Here is an 18886-nt window from a genome sequence, read left to right as displayed (position 1 = left end):
TGCGTCGTCTTCAACTTCCCTCACTGCGGGAGGAAGGCTGGTGTGAAGAAGAACCGCACCCTGCTGGCCAAGTTCTTCCTCAGGTGAGCGGTGTACAGCACAGGGCTGGAGGTCCAAACCTTGCTGTCTCGAGTGTTGTACTAGAGAGGATATGCATTTACTCTACAGTCTGATTAGCGACTCTTCCTTTTTTATTCTCCAGTATGCATGCTTCCCATTTCTATAGCAGGGGCTGCTCGTCTCGTTCTTTCTTGTTCAGTCTTCATCTTCTCCCGTTTCTCACCTCTCTAGCTGTGCAGAGGTTCTGAGTGAAGATGGAGAAGTTCACATCGCTCTTTGTAACGGACAGGGCGGCACGCCCGCTGACCAGCCAATGAGAGAGTGGCACAACAGCTGGCAGGTGGTTGCCATGGCAGCAGAGGCGGGGTTCATTCTCAGTGAAATCTGCCCATTTGACTGTGCTAAATACTACAGCTACAGAAGCACTGGTTATAGGTAAGTTGTCTTGAAAGAAAGGTTAAAATAATCTAAATTAGACTGAATGTAGTTGTGGAGTCAGTAACAGTGCAAGTCCTGCTGTCCGTCGATGACAGGACACAGTACAGTTCTGAGAATCAGACGAGTCAGACTGGAAACTGAGCAAACTCTCAGATCACAGTGTTGTATTTCAGGAGTCTCTAACATGCCTGGCTCTCAGATCACAGTGTTGTATTTCAGGAGTCTCTAACATGCCTGGCTCTCAGATCACAGTGTTGTATTTCAGGAGTCTCTAACATGCCTGGCTCTCAGATCACAGTGTTGTATTTCAGGAGTCAAGACAAGTCGTTCCACGTGGAAGGAGCTTTGAATCACATCTTTACCCGGAGTCTGCCTTTCACTTCAGTGCCGGCTGTTGCTGTGGAGGAAACACTGGGCAAGCATAGAGTCTGTTTCCAGATCCCTGAAGAACTCAGTGAATACATCAACAGGTAAGGAGGAAAAAAGTGCTGATTAATTCTGATTTATTAAACACATATTTTGTTAGCTTTATAAAAGTCATGTTCGGAGACGGGCAGACACAGTGAGATGCACCCCATCACATGTCCAGGTTGCACGTCACCCCAAGAACAAACTTATTATCGCTGGCTCAATTGTACTCGATTCACCCCCCAAAACAATGCAGCATTTATTTCAAACAGTGCCTTAACAACACCATGCCAACTAACATGACAAAGTTCTGAGACTAGAAACCGGACAAGGTTTTGCTGGCTCTGTAGTGTGTGCACAGTGACAGGGAGGGGATCCAGCTCTTTCAGCATTGTTAATGGTTTTGCTGGCTCTGTAGTGTGTGCACAGTGACAGGGAGGGGATCCAGCTCTTTCAGCATTGTTAATGGTTTTGCTGGCTCTGTAGTGTGTGCACAGTGATAGAGAGGGGATCCAGCTCTTTCAGCATTGTTAATGGTTTTGCTGGCTCTGTAGTGTGTGCACAGTGACAGGGAGGGGATCCAGCTCTTTCAGCATTGTTAATGGTTTTGCTGGCTCTGTAGTGTGTGCACGGTGACAGGGTGGGGATCCAGGGTTTCACTGATTTGTCTTTTCTTATCTTTAGGGGTTTTCTTGGCAGACATTCCCACCACCCTGTGAATCTAATAAAAGAGCAGCTTCTGAAAGAGTTGAGCTCCCTGGTGCCTGTCCAACGAATAGAGAGAGAGTTCCCTCTATTGTTTCACAGCAGCAAGGGGCTCCCTGATTGGCTGTGCGACCTGTCTAACATCTACTGGATCAGACCTTCAGAGGTGGGGCTAACAAGGAGTGAAGAGGCCGGTCCTCCGGGGTTAAACCCCAGCGTGCAGCCAGAGACCGAGCCTGTGACTTCAGGAGAGGCTGCGTCCAACAGCACAGGCACAGAGGAGGGAGGTAAGAAGGGCTACGGTCTCCGCTCCTCCCTCATGGTACACGCCTGGGATGTTTTACAACAGAAGGGATTCAGAGAGGAAACGTTTTACACAATAAGCGGCCCCGTCTTCAAAAAGTCCCCTGTTTCCAGAGACAACCTCCCCGCTTTCCACGAGACTCTCCTGATTTGCGGATTCAATCCCGAACAGAGGCCGGATTACATCCGAGTTCTTCAGCGATCCCTTGAAAGGGTCATTCCCGCAAAGCTAGACTCCTCGGAACATCTGCTGACCTTCCAGAAGCTCTCGGACGCACCCGTCCTCCATGGAATCTCGGTGAAGCAGAAGGGAGACCGGCAGGTTGGATGGATGGCAGTGATTCCTCCGGGACGGTTTCACCCAGGTCTCCACGTGTGCGCCGTCACCCTAAACCTGGACCTGTTGGCCATGCTGGTCTTCGGGGTACAGGATTGGAGGATGCTGTGGAGCTCTGACCCTCGTTTCCTTGACCAGTTTGGCCAGACAGAGTTGAGACCCTTGCAGAGTTTCTGTCTTCATCCTCCCTTATACCAGCACGATGTCAGCTTCTGGGTGGATCCCCTGAGCTTCGATGAGCTGGGGTTCCACAGCTTGGTCCGGCAGGCGACCGCAGGGGCAGTGATTGATGTGCGTCTGGTGGACAGTTTCCAGTACCCGCACATGCCCCAAGCTAGCCGCTGCTACAGACTCAGCTACCAGGCCTGTGACAGAGCTCTGTCTTCTAGGAAAGCACAGGAGCTGCAGCAGAGACTCAGAGAGCAGATTCAGCAGCGCTTGCAAGTGACTCTCAGATAGCTGCCAGTGCCAGCCCACCCCAATCCCTTTCTTAACAAGCTAACAGAGTCAGTGCAGAAATCTCAAGAGGCAAGCTTGTGTGACGTGAGACTGACATTGTGAATGCATTTTGCACAGCCGTGTGCTGTAAAACTTGACCTGTGTTTTCAATGTATTTTGCACAGTTGTGTTTTGAAGCGCAAAATGTTGGCTGTATTTGCAGTGCATGTAAAATCCAGTATTGTTTTTATTTTGATGTGATTTTTAATATTGTTCTTAATAAATGGATGCCATTGTGTTTTTCGTTATTATGAGTACTTGCATATCGTACATCAGTTTTACGAACAGTATTGAATCAGCCCACTGCTGGGGTCTGATAAGCATATTATTATTATTATTGTTGTTATTATTATTATTATTAAAACAGGCAAGCTAGCATAAAGGCAGCAGCCCTGTAAACACGTCATATCTGCTAGAGGTGACCAGTTGTAGGTTAAAAGTCCTGTAAAGACGTCACATAGAGGTCGCTACTTCAATTCAATGACGGAAGTGGCATGCAGAATCAAAACGTAGACCTTATTGACGCTGATATGGCGGGTGTTTCTAATTCTGTGGCCAGCCCTGTAATTTGCTGTCTTGTTCATCCCTGAACAGCAGGTATCACTGCAGCAGTATAAGCAGTTTGAAGTATTATTGATAACAGCTTTCGCACTTACACATTCAAACACTGCAGCTTATGCTATGCGATCCAGGCGTGCCCTTACTAAATATGGCCAGCAGTCGTCGTGGTTTCGGGCTTTTCCGCCTGTGAAGCCAGAGGCGTGCCACTAGTAGAGATGGCGTCGAGGGGGGTTCGGCACAGAAAGGGCAAGCAGGATGTAAACACGTCGGTTCACCCCAACATTAACAGCGAGCCCAAAGGCACAGAGGAAAGCAAGGGCGCCGAGGAGAATCGGACTGAGTGAGTGTCACAGCGCACGCTATTGCTGCTGAACGAGGTCTCATCCCCGGCGCTGAGCGTCTCTGGAGACTGCTTGCAATGTGCGCCGGAGCCACATATGAAATGACACGTTTTAAAAATTAAGATTTACATTGAAAAGACTTAAATAATAATAATAATAATAATAAACCAACTACAAAGTAAAAATCTGTCACGCATCGGACTCGTGGTTCTTCATTCGAAGGACGTGCAACAACAACGTGTGGATATACCGGTAGTGAACACGTCATCACGCGTTGCCTTTTCTTAAAAACAATAAGCCGAATATGTATTAGTTTTTTACTGTAGTACTATCGTGAGTGTGTGGAGCATTATTTCATGCATTTCTCAATTAAATCGCGACCGCAAGTTAAATGCACTGGATTCAGTGGGAAAACACCCAGTAAACAGAACAGCCCAGTCCGGTAGGGTTATGCTGTACACGTTATAATTGCATGCTGCAGATAGAGGTCCCGCTGAAGGCGTGTTAAACCCTCGGAAGGAATGCATACAAAAACAGTGAAAACGTTCCCGTGAGCTCCTGCTGCATTGGTGTATTTGCTGTCGGTGCCATAGCGCGAGTCCAATACAGGGGTGCAAGGAGCATGCCCTCATTCTGCAGAGGGCTGTGTGAATTAAACCCACGCATTTATTAAGATGCAAGGATCGTGCCCTCACTGCTTAAACCTGCTAAATGGAGATGCTTTATATTGGCAGTTGTGCATATTCTGATCATATTTCAGTGTCATTGCTAAACCCTGTGCCTGTTTCACACCTCCTTTGCCTCCTCCTCTCTGCGACAGTGGAGTGCATATCCTAATCATATTTCAGTGTCATTGCTAAACCCTGTGCCTGTTTCACACCTCCCTTCCCTCCTCCTCTCCGTGACAGTGGAGTGCATATCGTAATCATATTTCAGTGTCATTGCTAAACCCTGTGCCTCCCTCTCAGCTGGTACTCAGTGCATTACTCTGCTGCTCTCATCTGGCCTCTCTTCTATTGCAGCGCCCTCTCTTCCAGTAAAGCAGGGCAGGTGTGGGCCCCCGAGGGCTCGACTGCCTTCAAGTGCCTCATCTCCGCCCGCTTCTGCGCAGCCCTGCTCAGCAACATCTCCGACTGCGATGAGACCTACAACTTCTGGGAGCCTGTGAGTCCAGCACTTGTTGGTTTGTCTGTTCTGAAAGCATGCTGGGAATCCCAGCGCGGTTTTAAAAGCCACTGTGGGCTATACTGTGATCCAGAACTGTGTTGGCTCTAGTTTTTGAAAGCCGCATTGTTTCCATTCCAAATGCAGTCTGATTGATTATTGATTATTATTACTTTCCTGCAGACTCATTTCCTCCTGTATGGAGCGGGCTTCCAGACCTGGGAGTACTCCCCAGCCTCTGCTATCCGCTCCTATGCTTACCTGTGGCTGCACGCTGCTCCAGCCTGGTTCCATGCCAGGGTCCTGCAGACCAGCAAGGTACTGGTTCTTATATGGAGGCTGCACCACTAGTGGTCATAGAGGAGAGGGTACTCTGTGTGTAACATGAATCTAGGGGCATGTGGGGGCAGCCAGTCTTTGTGTCTGCTCGTCTGTGAGTGAGTCCTGCATTCGTTTGTAGATGTGTAGAGCAGCTCTTCTTCGATTGTGATGACACTGAAAGCACGTTGGCACAGCGCTGTTGTAATTTGGGGGTGCTGTTGGCCGTGCTGTTGCCCTGCGCATGTGAAGCTGGAATCGGGGCCTCTGTCATGTTGCTTGTGGCTCTGATTGTGTGCTCACAGCTTCCGCTGGGTTCAGTGTCACTCTCATGCTCGAGTGTTTTGGTTTCTTTGCAGGTCCTGGTGTTTTATTTCTTACGATGTCTTCTAGCCTTCCTGTGCTGTGTCTGCGAGCTCTATTTCTACAAGTAAGTGTGGAAAAGTCTCCTTCCATTGGATCCAGTGTAATGCAGCCAGGCAGTCATTTGAAGGATGGTACGGATGGAAGGAGAGCTCATGCAAGCTGTCCTTGACTTCGCTTGCTGCATGTAGGCTGTGCTAGGAAGGGAAACTGCAGCCATGCTAACGCTAGCCTGAGTTTACAAACATGTGAAAATCATGCAAAACACCAGCCAGGTTATAAAGTGATACCAAACGATCTGTACAGCAGCGAAGGCTGTGGGAAAAGTGTGTCAGAGGTTTGCTTTTGCTTTCTCTTTCTCAGAGCGGTGTGTAAGAGATTCGGGCTCCATGTGGGCCGGTTGATGCTGGCGTTCCTGGTCCTGAGCACTGGCATGTACTGTTCCGCAGCAGGTGGGTCTCAGAGAGAGAGAGGGAGAGGCGTGTGCGGTGAGCTGTAAGTCCTGTGAGTTCGCTGTACTGGGTGTAACTGACTGCTTCTCTTCTCTGCCCAGCATTCCTGCCCAGCACGTTCTGCATGTACACCACGCTCGTAGCCATGACGGGCTGGTACAATGACAACACCTCGGTCTCTGTGCTGGCTGTGGCAGCAGGGGCCATCGTGGGCTGGCCTTTCAGTGCAGCTCTGGGGTAGGTGCTAACAGTGCAGCAGCCATGAGAGTGACCTGGTGCTGCCTGAAACGTCACCGCCAGCGCTCCACGTGAGCTGAGGACTGGGCTTTTACACACTGAAGAAATAGGCAGGATGCATCTAGAGAACGGATCAGAGTCATGACATGTTACTCACACACTGTCTGCATGGGAGATTAAACTACTCTGTGATCAGAACAGGCAGGCAGGCTGGCTTCGTTAGGGTCTCCTCCCCTGCCTGTAACGCTGCTGCTTCGTTCCCCAGGTTGCCCATTGCGTTTGACTTGCTGCTGCTCAAGAGGAGATGGAAGAGTTTCCTCACCTGGGCTCTGATAGCCCTGCTGCTGTTCCTGGTGAGCACAGAACACAGCACAGCAGCCTCCATTTCACTGGGGCTGCAGGGGACACACTGGATCTGCTGTGCATGTAGTGAAGCCGCAACTCACAGGAGTCACAGTGGGCCTCGATGCATCTCAAGAGTCTTTATTTAAAAATAGTATGGGCGTTCTTTTATATATGAGAGTGGAGCTCCAGAAGGAATAGCAATGCATGGTATGTGTAAGAGCTGCTGGACCTCGTTTTCTTAGCTCTGTGTGTTGATAAACACGCTCACAATGTTTGAGTGATTGCAGCGCTCTAACCCCATGCTTTCATCTCCACAGGGTCCTGTTGTCGCTGTAGACAGTTACTACTATGGGAAGCTGGTGGTCGCTCCTCTCAACATCGTGCTGTACAATGTGTTCAGTCCACACGGGCCAGATCTCTACGGTAAGCTGAAATCTTATAACTCAAGCGGGCAATGCGTTTCTGCACACGTGCTCAGGAGGGCTGACCGGGAGAAAAGAGGGTTTCTCTTCTGAGGAGCGCAGGACCAGACCACGTGGTGCAGCGCTCACTGCAATCACAGCCCCAGGAGGGAGCGTGAACCTGGACACGCTGCCGTGCTCTACTGCAAGAGCAATGGTCTTTCTGGGCGAACGCTCCCGAGTGCAACTATGAATTCCTAGCCGTTTCATTAAAGCACCGAAGCCTTATCTTGAGTGGAGCTGACGTCATGCTCCATGTGGGAATGTGTGGGGATCCAATGCTTTTCATTCTCATATCCTGGGTCCTTTCTAGAAAATGTTTTAACTTGTGACAGCGACAAGGACTGATGGAAACAGCTTCACTGGAAAGGGAGTTTCCATACTGTACTGCCACACATCTCCACAAGAGGGCGCACTGCAGCCTCGAATGGAAGGAAAGGGTGAAATAGACTTCTCAGCACATGCCTCTGTCATGCACCCAAGAAAACTGCTTCAGAGAATCACTAGCTGAGCTGTGTATTGTAATCAAAAATTGCATTCTGCTTGCTCTCCTCAATAATGCAGCTCTAATACAAAGAGACCCAAGTAAACCAGACTCAGTGAAATAGCAAAACAAGAAGAAAATAATTCCAAGCAGTTATTGTACATTCAGAAATAATATACACACACACAATGAATCAGAGAGCTTGTGTCTGCGTCTCAGTGTAACCCCCAGTATAAGCAGGGCTGTGTAAAGGCTTGTTTCTCAGTGACTCAGCTACAGTTTGCGTCACAGTGACTCACAAGTGATCGGGTGACGCACTGTGTGTCTCTTCGTTGCTTCCACCCTGTGTTTAAACAGAGCCCTGTGTGTGTCCCGTGTCCACAGTGAGACCGACGGGACAGCTGTCCTGGTCTTGTTAATGCTGCAGCACAGGAGCTTGGGGCAGGGAAACCGCTGGGACAGAAATCTGGAGCAGGGCTTTTATTTGGATGTGGTACATTGTAACCCCCTGTCCTGAGATTTGGGATCAGCTGCTTGAACAGGACAGTCCAGCCCCTTGTGTTTAATTAGTGTCAGATTTGAAATCAGTAGATAAGTCCATTCTAACCCTATTGATCCTCAGTCTAGGTTACCTTTCTATTGAACATGTCTACAGGGTGAATGTAATGAACGCAGCTTTGCAGCCTCAGTGTTGAAGAGACACACAGTGTTGTTATCGCGTGTTGACTTTCATAGACTGACACATGGTCTCTAGTTTAAAGTAAAGCTTGCCTTTGCTTTCATGCAGTCTTGCAAGCTTGTGCTTCCAGGTCGTTTGACTCCAGCAGCGTCTTCAGTCAGGTTACTGCGTGAAAGCAGATGTGCGCAGCGCGGTGCAGAAGGGGCATTGTGGCCCTGGAGAGAGCAGTGAGCAACCAGGCGAATCCCAGCAGAGCTGGCAGGACTGCGGGCAGACTGGGTGCAAGCAGTCAGGGGCACCTGATTAAAGGCTTTAAAATCATGAAAGGAGTTGAGAAAGAAACCAGGACCAGAGGGAATGAAGCCGACACACTTAGAACAGAGAGAAGGAGGGGCTGCTCTCCACAGAGAGTGTGGAGGAGATGGGAATGGGTTACCAAGGCTACCGAGGGTTACCAAGGGTTACCAAGGCTAGCAAGCCACATTGTTGATGTCAGTCATTGGGATGCTCTCAGACCAGACTTGACACGGTTTTGGGATGAAGCTGTGAAACCGGACGAGTTGAGATGGGGCAGCCTAGCTGTTCCTGGCTGATGAGTACCTCTAGTTATTCATCTGCCTGCTCTTGTGTTAGTAATCCGTTCAGGTGCTGCCTGATGCATCCTCTTCACAGCAGTGCCTCTTTCATTCTGTCTGGAAAGAGAATCTGTTTGTTTGAAAGTACAGAAGCTGTTGCAAGACCAGAGACCCCCAGAGAGTTGAAACAGGGTCACGATGTGCTGCCACAGCCTGGCGGGACGCTCCCCGAAGCAGACGGTCCTGAGATCAGTCAGGTACCAGGAACCCCCTGGGCGAGCCCCGCGCCTCCTCTCCTCGGAAATCATCTTTCTGTGATGTGTCTTTACAGTTTCAATAAGGGACGGGTGTTTGCAGTGTCACTCATCTGTGTTAAAAAAAGAAATCCCTTCAGCTCTCATAGCTGTTAAATGTGCATTAAAAATAAATGCTTTCATTTCCATGTGGAGCCGTCCAGCAAGCCTATTAGTGTCACTGAAGTCTAATGACATTTTAAGCACCTCTATAATGATTGTAATATGGGTCTGAACAGCGCCCCCGAAGGGCTTGCATTGTAATTGCAGCGTCGTCGTGGGGACTCTGCGTGGGTTAGATGAGCTGCAGCATGTGTCAGTAACAGCTGCTTTACCAGCCCTGCAGGAACGCCGGTGCTCTGTAGCCTTCCCCCTGCCTTCGAGAGCCTCTCTAATCATAGCAGAGAGATCAGACAGCTCCCTTCACCCTGCCTTCGAGAGCCTCTCTAATCATAGCAGAGAGATCAAACAGCTCCCTTCACCCTGCCTTCGAGAGCCTCTCTAATCATAGCAGAGAGATCAGACAGCTCCCTTCACCCTGCCTTCGAGAGCCTCTCTAATCATAGCAGAGAGATCAGACAGCTCCCTTCACCCTGCCTTCGAGAGCCTCTCTAATCATAGCAGAGAGATCAGACAGCTCCCTTCACCCTGCCTTCGAGAGCCTCTCTAATCATAGCAGAGAGATCAGACAGCTCCCTTCCCCCTGCCTTCGAGAGCCTCTCTAATCATAGCAGAGAGATCAGACAGCTCCCTTCACCCTGCCTTCGAGAGCCTCTCTAATCATAGCAGAGAGATCAGACAGCTCCCTTCACCCTGCCTTCGAGAGCCTCTCTAATCATAGCAGAGAGATCAGACAGCTCCCTTCACCCTGCCTTCGAGAGCCTCTCTAATCATAGCAGAGAGATCAGACAGCTCCCTTCACCCTGCCTTCGAGAGCCTCTCTAATCATAGCAGAGAGATCAGACAGCTCCCTTCACCCTGCCTTCGAGAGCCTCTCTAATCATAGCAGAGAGATCAGACAGCTCCCTTCACCCTGCCTTCGAGAGCCTCTCTAATCATAGCAGAGAGATCAGACAGCTCCCTTCACCCTGCCTTCGAGAGCCTCTCTAATCATAGCAGAGAGATCAAACAGCTCCCTTCCCCCTGCCTTCGAGAGCCTCTCTAATCATAGCAGAGAGATCAAACAGCTCCCTTCCCCCTGCCTTCGAGAGCCTCTCTAATCATAGCAGAGAGATCAGACAGCTCCCTTCACCCTGCTGATGCCCGGCACTCGCTAACGTCATTTTCATTCTCGCTCTGCCTCCCCTGATAGCGTGCTTCAGTGTGGGTGCTTTCAAAGCCCTCGTCGGGTGAGCGAATGCCTGTGCTGAGTGCTGCTGAGTGTACGGAATCACTGCAGCTTGTCTTGTGCGTCACAGCACGAGTGTTTGTGAAGCCTGTCAGGGGTCTGGAAGGAGACTGTGCTGTCGGTGTTTAGTGGGATCACGCCCTCCACACCTTGTATTAGAGCAGGGAAAGACACGGCCGCCAGGCTTGGCTTTACTGTGTGTGTCTCACAAAGACAACCCAGGATACAAGGAAAGTGAGTGTGTCCTGTGGTCCTGGTTTCTATGCTGCTCTTGAAGGTTCACTGCTCTTGGCTTGGGGTTCACTATGTGAGCTGCTTTTAAGATTCTAGAGGCTTCGATCAAGCCCCCCTAACTGTGAGCTGTTCTTGTTCAAGCCTTGCTTACTCTCCCCTGGTTTGCTCTCCCTTGGTTTCCAGGCACAGAGCCCTGGTATTTCTACCTGCTCAATGGGTTCCTCAATTTCAACGTGGTGTTCGTGCTGGCTCTGCTGTCCCTGCCTGTGACTGCTGTGATGGGGGCTCTGCTGCAGCGCTTCAGCGGTGAGTAGCCATGTGTACGTGAACAGAGTCACGGGTTAAAGGGCTGTCTCTGTGTGTGTCTCACGGGTTAAAGGGCTGTCTCTGTGTGTGTCTCACGGGTTAAAGGGCTGTCTCTGTGTGTGTCTCACGGGTTAAAGGGCTGTCTCTGTGTGTGTCTCACGGTTTAAAGGGCTGTCTCTGTGTGTCTTTCATGGTTTCAGATGCATTTGAAAGGTAACGCTGCTGCGTACGTGTGCTAACTGCTTTCAAAGCCAAGCCCTTTGCTATGTTGCAGTTCAGAACCTGGGCCGCCCCTACTGGCTCACGCTGTCCCCCATGTACATCTGGATCCTGATCTTCTTCACGCGCCCCCACAAGGAGGAGCGCTTCCTGTTTCCAGTCTACCCGCTTGTCTGCCTGTGTGGCGCTGTGGCGCTGTCCTCCCTGCAGGTAGGGTCTAGGTGTTCACAGCATGCTCCCCGGCACCACAAAGAGAGCAGGAGGTAATGTCCAGCCAGGGCGCTGGGTGGGAATGTTTCCTTGACACTTTGCTGTATTTTTAAAACCTGCTTGGAATTTTAAAAACGATTTTATTGATGTTCTAAAATGTTATTTATATGGAACTACAACTGCATCTCCTCTCTCCCCGCTCCCCTTTCCCCTCTTCCCTCTTCCATCTCTCCCCTCCTCTCTCTCTCCCCTCTCCTTTCTCCCCTCCCGTCTCTCCTCTCCTCTCCTCTCTCCCCTCTCCCCTGCTGGTCTTGCTTACAGAAATGCTACCACTTCCTGTTCCAGCGCTATCGTCTGCAGCACTACACCGCCTCGTCTCACTGGCTGGCTGTGGGGACAGTGCTTCTGTTCAGTGTGCTGTCGCTGTCCCGCTCTGTGGCACTCTTCAGAGGTCAGTGTAGGAGCGAGAAGGGGTGACTCGGACCAGCAGGGCTCCCCCTCACTAGCAGGGGAGGGAATTTAACAGGACTGGTCTCCACGTTTAAAGAAATCTCACTGAATCATGTATTTCATGATGTCGGGTGCACACTTTTTAAAATTTAGTTTGATAATTCACTGATGGGGGGATGGGGGGGGAGTAAAACTTGTGAAATAAAATAAAACACAGTCCACAGATCTGAATTGAGTAGAAATGTTACAGAACTTCTCCGCTGCTCCCACAGGATATCACGCGCCCCTCGACCTCTACCCAGAATTCCACCGCATCGCCAAGGACCCCACTCTCCACACTGTTCCTGAAGGCCGGCCTGTGCACGTCTGTGTGGGGAAGGAGTGGCATCGCTTTCCCAGCAGCTTCCTGCTGCCTGACGAGTGAGCCCAGTGCGACGCTGAAACATCTCCCCCACGGGGATGAATACAGTGATCACAGCTTTGAGTAGAACAGAGAGGGGGAGTCATGCAGTCAGGGGGGCGCAGGTTCAGGTCCTGGCTGTGTGGTGTGCAGGGGGAGTCATGCAGTCAGGGGGGCGCAGGTTCAGGTCCTGGCTGTGTGGTGTGCAGGGGGAGTCATACAGTCAGGGGGCGCAGGTTCAGGTCCTGGCTGTGTGGTGTGCAGGGGGAGTCATACAGTCAGGGGGGCGCAGGTTCAGGTCCTGGCTGTGTGGTGTGCAGGGGGAGTCATACAGTCAGGGGGGCGCAGGTTCAGGTCCAGGCTGCTCTTGGCTGGGGATTCCAGAGGGAGCGTCGCATTGGTATAATAATTGGGCACTAACCCTGTAAGACTCTAACCCAACACTCTGTTCCAGCTGGCAGCTGCAGTTCATCCAGTCGGAGTTCCGGGGCCAGCTTCCCAAACCTTTCTCTAAAGGGGGGTTCGCCACACAGATCATCCCGACCCACATGAACGACCAGAACCTGGAGGAGCCCTCTCGATATGTGAGTCTATCAGCGTCATTCACCACATCCCAGGGAAACACTCTCGATATGCGAGTCTATCAGCGTCATTCACCACATCCCAGGGAAACACTCTCGATACGCGAGTCTATCAGCGTCATTCACCACATCCCAGGGAAACACTCTCGATACGTGAGTCTATCAGCGTCATTCACCACATCCCAGGGAAACACTCTCGATACGTGAGTCTATCAGCGCCATTCACCACATCCCAGGGAAACACTCACGAGTAAGGCACTAGGGGAAGAGCGTTGCAGGGGGACAGTTTAGTGGAAACACACATGAGTAAGGCACTAGAGGAAGCGTTGCAGGGGGGCAGTTTAGTGGAAACACACACAAGTAAGGCACTAGGGGAAGAGCGTTGCAGAGGGACAGTTTAGTGGAAACACACACGGGTAAGGCACTAGAGGAAGCGTTGCAGGGGGACAGTTTAGTGGAAACACTCTGGTGTACTAGGTCTTTTGAAACGACTTGGGCGATAACTTTTTAAAAAGTCCCCTGGATGTGACAGAAATCGCTACCCAAAGTGGAATACAGTCGTTAAGATAACAAGGATCGCTCATCCGTGTGCTAATTTGCTGTTTAAGAACACATATACAGGGTTATTCCTGATGCGCACAGCATGTCCGAGCACGGTGTGAACTGGAGGGGACGTGGGGGGAGATGTGAAGGAAGCAAGCCCTTGACAGAGATGCTGTGAGACACACGGCTTGACTGGCAGAGGCTTGTTCAGACAGCGGAATTGAAAACAGTGCAAAAACAACAGTGCTGTGAATCCCCCTGCGAGTGTGTGGACTGCACAGCACTGACAGGCTGCACTGCAGCTTGGAGCAGCAGCAGCAGCAAGCGGGACTCGTTCCCCTCGCAGCGATGGACATGCCCTTTGGGAGCCAGTACAGCCGTGCCTGTTGATCAGTGAGTGGCTGCAGGCGGATCAGTGTGGCTGAGCCGGTAGATTGAAAAGCCTCTGCGGTGTCCAGTCCCTGCCCCTGTCCTGAGCTCCGTGACTCGCTGACTTCATTCTTTCAGAGGCTCATTTTTGGAATTGCGCAGGAGCTGAATTAGCATTGATGTCATATGACATCATTGTGAGGTCACTGGCTGTGCAGAGCGGCTCCTGGGCTGTGACAGAGCTGCCTGTTAACCCTTGCAGTGCTGCAGGAAGGCTATGGTATACTAGCGATTAATGCGAAGGATTAGCTATGCTAGGAGCGGTGTGTATATTAAGCATGTTGATACACATTGACACAGGCTTTCATTAGTGCCCACACCCCATCCTGACTCGGGGTGCAACGCCTCCCCAATCCGCTATGCATTACTAGGAGACAATCCTGAAGGAATGAACACTGAAAACACTCCAGGCTGTGACTCTGTAATCAGGGCTCTCTCTCTGAATACTCCTGGGCTGGATTAGTTTGAGTGACAGTCAGATGTGTATGAAAGGTATCGTCATGGAAACCCAGCCAAGGAGCAGAGGCCGAGTCTCTCATAAAGCTGCAAAGCAATCTCCGGCTCCCAGCCTGCGTTCTGAAGCTGTTAACATTCGCAGAGGCATGAAATGTCCCTGGAAAATGGAGTTCCTGAACAACAGGATTTCACTGAGTCCAGCCTCTCTGCAAGGGAATCATTAAACTGGAAAGATTAGAGGGAGAACGGCTTTCTCAAGTAGAGAGCTGTTCTCAGAAGTTACGCAGAATGAGCCAGTTCAGAAAAGGTACTGGCAGTGGTATTGTATTCTGGCATGAAGGGAATCTGTGATTTCTAGAGCATTTCCAGAAGATTTCTCTGCAACCTGAACCTGGTGTGCAGCCACATATACATTCAAAAGAAGTAGTTGCTGTTCGTTTGTTTTGAAGCTGTTTTGTTAGCTCCAATGTCTTTAGTGGGATTCTGTTTCTCGGGCGCTTCCCACTTGTCAGTGAAAATGACAGTAAAGGGAGCTCATCAATAGGAAACAAACAGCTGAGTTTGAAAAAGATTCTCTGCACAATGAAAGAGGGGCCGCTTGGCTTGTATGCTTTCAAACAGGGTTTGAGTTCTCTGTCCCCTTGCTTCAGAGCAGGATGCAGATAACATTCATTAAGAGCTCTGTCTGTGTGGAGCTCCGCAGGGATGAAGAGCAGTGCTGGCTGGCTGGGCTGTGACGCACACGGAGAGGGCTGGGGGAGGAGGGGGGGGGGGGGGGGGGGGGGGGGGGGGGGGGGGGGGGGGGAGGGGGGGAGGGGGAGGGAGGGAGGGGGGCTGCTGGCAGTGATGGCACAGCTTTACACACACATTCACTGCATGCACTGTGAATCATTTCCTTGCGGTGATTGCAGCTTGCAGAATCATTTCACTTCCATGAGCTACAGGTCTGAAATGTGCAGTTTGGACAGAAACGCATGTCTTATTATTTGTTTTCGGCAAGAGATCTGATACTACACAGGAATGGGGCCGGCTAACACTGCCGCTGTCTCTCCAAACAAAACCCAGAAAGATAAAGCAATACAATAAGACAGGGGATTGATTAGGGAAAGCGTTTTGAATGAAGCAGGAGTGAGTGCTTCTGTACTTCCAGCGCAGTCAGTACTGCCCCTCAGGGCCAGGTAAATTAGACTCAGGTAAGAGGCATGGCTCATTACACTAGTATTGTCTGGGACTCTTAAAAGAACACGAGGAGTGAGATAAACCTAGAGAGCCGTTCACAAGTAAATTCAGGACAGTGATCTCCATACTGCCTTCACCCGATCTCCCACTGTGTGTCCACTGGCCTGGCTTCTGTGCTGCTCTTAAAGAATTGGTTCAGCTTGACTTTGTCAACCACTGTTCAGATTTGAAAGACTTCAGTCCTCAGTCCCTGAATGTGGAGTCCCTCCTCACTGGTCTAACCTGCTGTCCTCTCCTGGATTCTGCAGATGGAGGTCAAACACTGCCACTATCTAGTGGACCTGGACACTGCATCAGAGACTCCACGGGAACCACGCTACGCAACCAACAGCGAGGAGTGGAGCGTCATCGCGTCCAAACCTTTCCTGGACACAACCAGGTGAGAGGACTGAGTCTCCACTAGAGCCTTCAGCTACACAGGCTGATCACAACGGCCTCCTCTGGCTTTGTTAAAGGAAATCACTTTACAATGTGAGTCTGTGCACAGCCCCCGACACACACACTTTCAACATGAATACAATGTGAGTCTGTGCACAGCCCCTGACACGCACCCTTTCAACATGAATACAATGTGAGTCTGTGCACAGCCCCTGACACGCACCCTTTCAACATGAATACAATGTGAGTCTGTGCACCCTTTCAACATGAATACAATGTGAGTCTGCACAGCCCCACAGCACCCTTTCAACATGAATACAATGTGAGTCTGACACACACCCTTTCAACATGAATACAATGTGAGTCTGCACAGCCCCTGACACGCACCCTTTCAACATGAATCTCTTTCAGCCTCCATATTGGTAAAACCACTACCGCGGTCTCGTCTCGATTGAATCCCCTAAACTCTGTTGGCCAATCCGCTCCCCAGCTCCAGTGTGGCTCCCTCCTCCCTGCAGCACAGCCTGATGGGAGGTCCTGCTCCCACACTGACGTCAGTGAGCCACGGTTTGGCTCCCCTCAGCTCCCTGCGCTCCGCTCTGATAAACCATGCCGTTAATTGAATTAGAGAAACGCAGCGAGCCGGAGAGTAATTACTCCACTCAGGCAGCTGCTCCTGCAGTCTCCACTTCATGACTCTTCAGGGCACTAGTGTAATAATATGCAGTATTACTGGCACAGGGGAGACAGGGCTCAGTGCACACAGTCTGACCTGCATTGATGTGCACAGCCCACGTTTGTACAATAGCTATAGGTGTGCATTTATAGCTTGTTCTGTTTTAACCTCTCTGGTGCCCTGGTGTTACTGAGCTGCCTGTGTTCTCACCGTTGATCTTTCTTGGAAAGAGAATCATGCCTTGAAGCTATTGGGGTTGCCATGCTGCTCAGCGGCCACACGAGGGCGCCCTTTGTTCTTGTTGTTCTGCACTGAGCTTGCATGATAATGTATTAATAAGCACGGTTTCAAACGCTCTTCCTGAGAGAGACCTGGTTACATGAATAGTTTCATCGTGTTTGGGTGAAAATCAGTAAACGCCCTGTGTGTGTGTGTGGTTTATATGGGCTCCTGCAGCCTGTAAACAGACCTGTGCTGGCAGTGTTTGCCCTTCCAGAACCCGCTGTTATATTTGTTGTTTGGTGTGTAACTCGGAAAGACAGACCTAATTAAAAGTGAACCAGCACCTGATTCAGAAGCCCTGCTTGGTGAGGATCAAGCTAGCTTTCTGTCTCCTGTCTTCATGTCTGGGTGCCTGTGTTGCCAAGGTGTCTGTGACGGCCAGTGTCTCACTCGGACGACGCCTTCCTCTCTGTCAGATCTGACATTATTCGGCTCCGATAAGGACACGCAGCCTGAGAGAGACAGCTGGCTTCCCAGGATCACTCAAGCCGAGGCGCAGCGTGACTCTCTGTGCCTCGCAGCGTTTCCAGCCCCTCTTGCCTTGTGTTTGTTTAACAGGGTTTGTTTGCGGAGCACAAGGTTCTGTTGCCTCATGGCTGGCTAACGGGACACAGACTGTGCATCTCAAACAAGGCATCAGTTCTCTCTCTGTATCGTATGGATTCTTTAAATTAATCCCACCGCCCTTTCATTGCAGGTCATCACAGCTGCTGAGGGCCTTTTTCATTCCCTTTCTATCGGAGCAGCACACGACTTACATAAAATACATCATCCTGAAAGCCAAGAGACCGAAGCAAGGCAGGAAAAGAACACGTCTGTGATGTCCCACCTCGGACTGGACAGAGCAGTGGAGAGTCAGGACTCATTCCCAGCTTTACTGTGGGGAATACCCCCGGATACACAGTCTGGATGTCTGTCAGTCAGAAATGACCACTTTTCAATACTGCTGTTCAGTGGTGTGTACAGCATGTATCCTATTTGGTGGTCCTTGAAAAAGCGGATTACACTGTATTGTCCGAGCAGTATTTTTGCTTGTGTGTCGTGTTAATATTTTACAGATCATTTCATGTGCTCCTGCGTGATTCTTTTTTTTTCATACTGTAGATTTTACCCTCTCTGTGTTGAAATATTCATTGATCTGTCTCGTAAATGTTTTCTGTTTGCAAGACCTCCTTTCTTGCGCTGAGGAAAGCCTCAAGAAGAGAGGGAGCTTGTGAGCCCGTCGCTAACGTAAGCAAACTGGTGAGCCAACAAGGCCTGCTGTGTTTCTGCTTTCAGTGCACAGAAAGCTATAATGTGTTAGAATGTAGTTCACCTGGGAATCATATTGCAGTTGAACAATATAAATATTCAGTGTTTTCACTCAATATGCTGTTTCAGACCCAGGGGTGGGGGGAGGGGGACGGGTCTATTTGAATAACAGGTTTGCACTGATCCTGGACAATCTGGCTGAGATTGCACCCCCTCATCCCCAGGAAGGGGTGCCTACCCTCTGTTGTGCCAGCGGTGTGCCCCGGCCCAGAGTTCCAGCACTTCACTAATTCATCCCATTTTCTTCATGTTTGATGTGCGCGCTGAACCAGCACGGGCATGCTGATGTGGTGTTTCTCGTTACCGTGACGCCAGGGCAGTGGTTTCGGATACCGGGCTGACCTCCAGTAATTGGTTGGCAGTGTTGCGCAGCTGCGTTCTGAAGTGCCTGCTTGGAGCTGGCATGACTGCGAGTGGATGCAGCTCATTCACACTGCAGGGTCACTGCTGACCTAGATATGAGACAGCAGCTCTCCAGGGGGGGGTGAGAAAGGATTGGGAAAAGAAAGCTGCAGGCTATTAAAACTGGAGAGACGGGGACTGACTGAACGCACCTCTCATTGAAACTGGGGGGGAATGGCAGACCACAGCTTCCTTTTTAAAGGACAAGCGTGGAACGAAGCGATCTCAGTACAGTGCAGCGGTTATGTTCACTCTAGACAGCTATCACAGATTAGACGAAGCTCAGCTGTAGCGTTACAGCAAAGATCACACATACGGAACAATATGTTGTTCAGTTAACTAGACCTTGAATATTTCTAACTGTAATTTAACATACAAGCGGAAAAGAGATTCTAAGCAG

At 50.4% G+C, this 18886-nt stretch overlaps 2 protein-coding genes across 3 annotated transcripts; both read left to right on the top strand.

Moving 5' to 3' along the window:
• Positions 1-3: 3 nt before the first annotated feature.
• fdxacb1 (ferredoxin-fold anticodon binding domain containing 1) lies at positions 4-2985 on the top strand (the record flags this gene model as incomplete). The annotated part of the gene is made up of 4 exons (XM_041242280.1): positions 4-83; positions 292-495; positions 810-968; positions 1591-2985. Coding segments are annotated over 4 exons (1563 nt in total), but the record flags the coding sequence as incomplete, so codon positions are not given.
• Positions 2986-3493: 508 nt separating this feature from the next.
• alg9 (ALG9 alpha-1,2-mannosyltransferase) lies at positions 3494-18121 on the top strand. 2 transcript variants are annotated; one of them, XM_041242279.1, is made up of 15 exons: positions 3499-3650; positions 4674-4815; positions 4999-5133; positions 5493-5563; positions 5860-5948; positions 6050-6185; positions 6451-6538; positions 6848-6953; positions 10788-10910; positions 11185-11339; positions 11661-11790; positions 12062-12209; positions 12644-12773; positions 15686-15816; positions 17471-17670. In XM_041242279.1, exons 1-15 carry the CDS (start codon positions 3526-3528, stop codon positions 17592-17594), a joined length of 1833 nt encoding a protein of 610 aa, XP_041098213.1. In that variant the 5' UTR covers positions 3499-3525; the 3' UTR covers positions 17595-17670. The 2 variants fall into 2 exon arrangements, with proteins under 2 accessions (XP_041098212.1, XP_041098213.1); XM_041242278.1 differs by lacking the exon at positions 15686-15816 and having other exon boundaries at positions 3494-3650; positions 17471-18121.
• Positions 18122-18886: the final 765 nt, after the last annotated feature.

The sequence above is a fragment of the Polyodon spathula genome, unplaced genomic scaffold, assembly GCF_017654505.1.
Source record: "Polyodon spathula isolate WHYD16114869_AA unplaced genomic scaffold, ASM1765450v1 scaffolds_1252, whole genome shotgun sequence".
NCBI classification, from domain to species: Eukaryota; Metazoa; Chordata; class Actinopteri; order Acipenseriformes; family Polyodontidae; genus Polyodon; species Polyodon spathula.
This window is presented reverse-complemented; position numbering and strand designations above follow the sequence as displayed.

Bases quoted from the DNA above. Each gene is read 5' to 3' on its own strand.
- alg9 (XM_041242278.1), top strand. From the start codon at position 3,526: ATGGCGTCGAGGGGGGTTCGGCACAGAAAGGGCAAGCAGGATGTAAAC. The intron at 4,816-4,998 runs GTGAGTCCAGCA...ACTTTCCTGCAG, and splicing joins CCTACAACTTCTGGGAGCCT to ACTCATTTCCTCCTGTATGG. The intron at 6,186-6,450 runs GTAGGTGCTAAC...TTCGTTCCCCAG, and splicing joins CCTTTCAGTGCAGCTCTGGG to GTTGCCCATTGCGTTTGACT.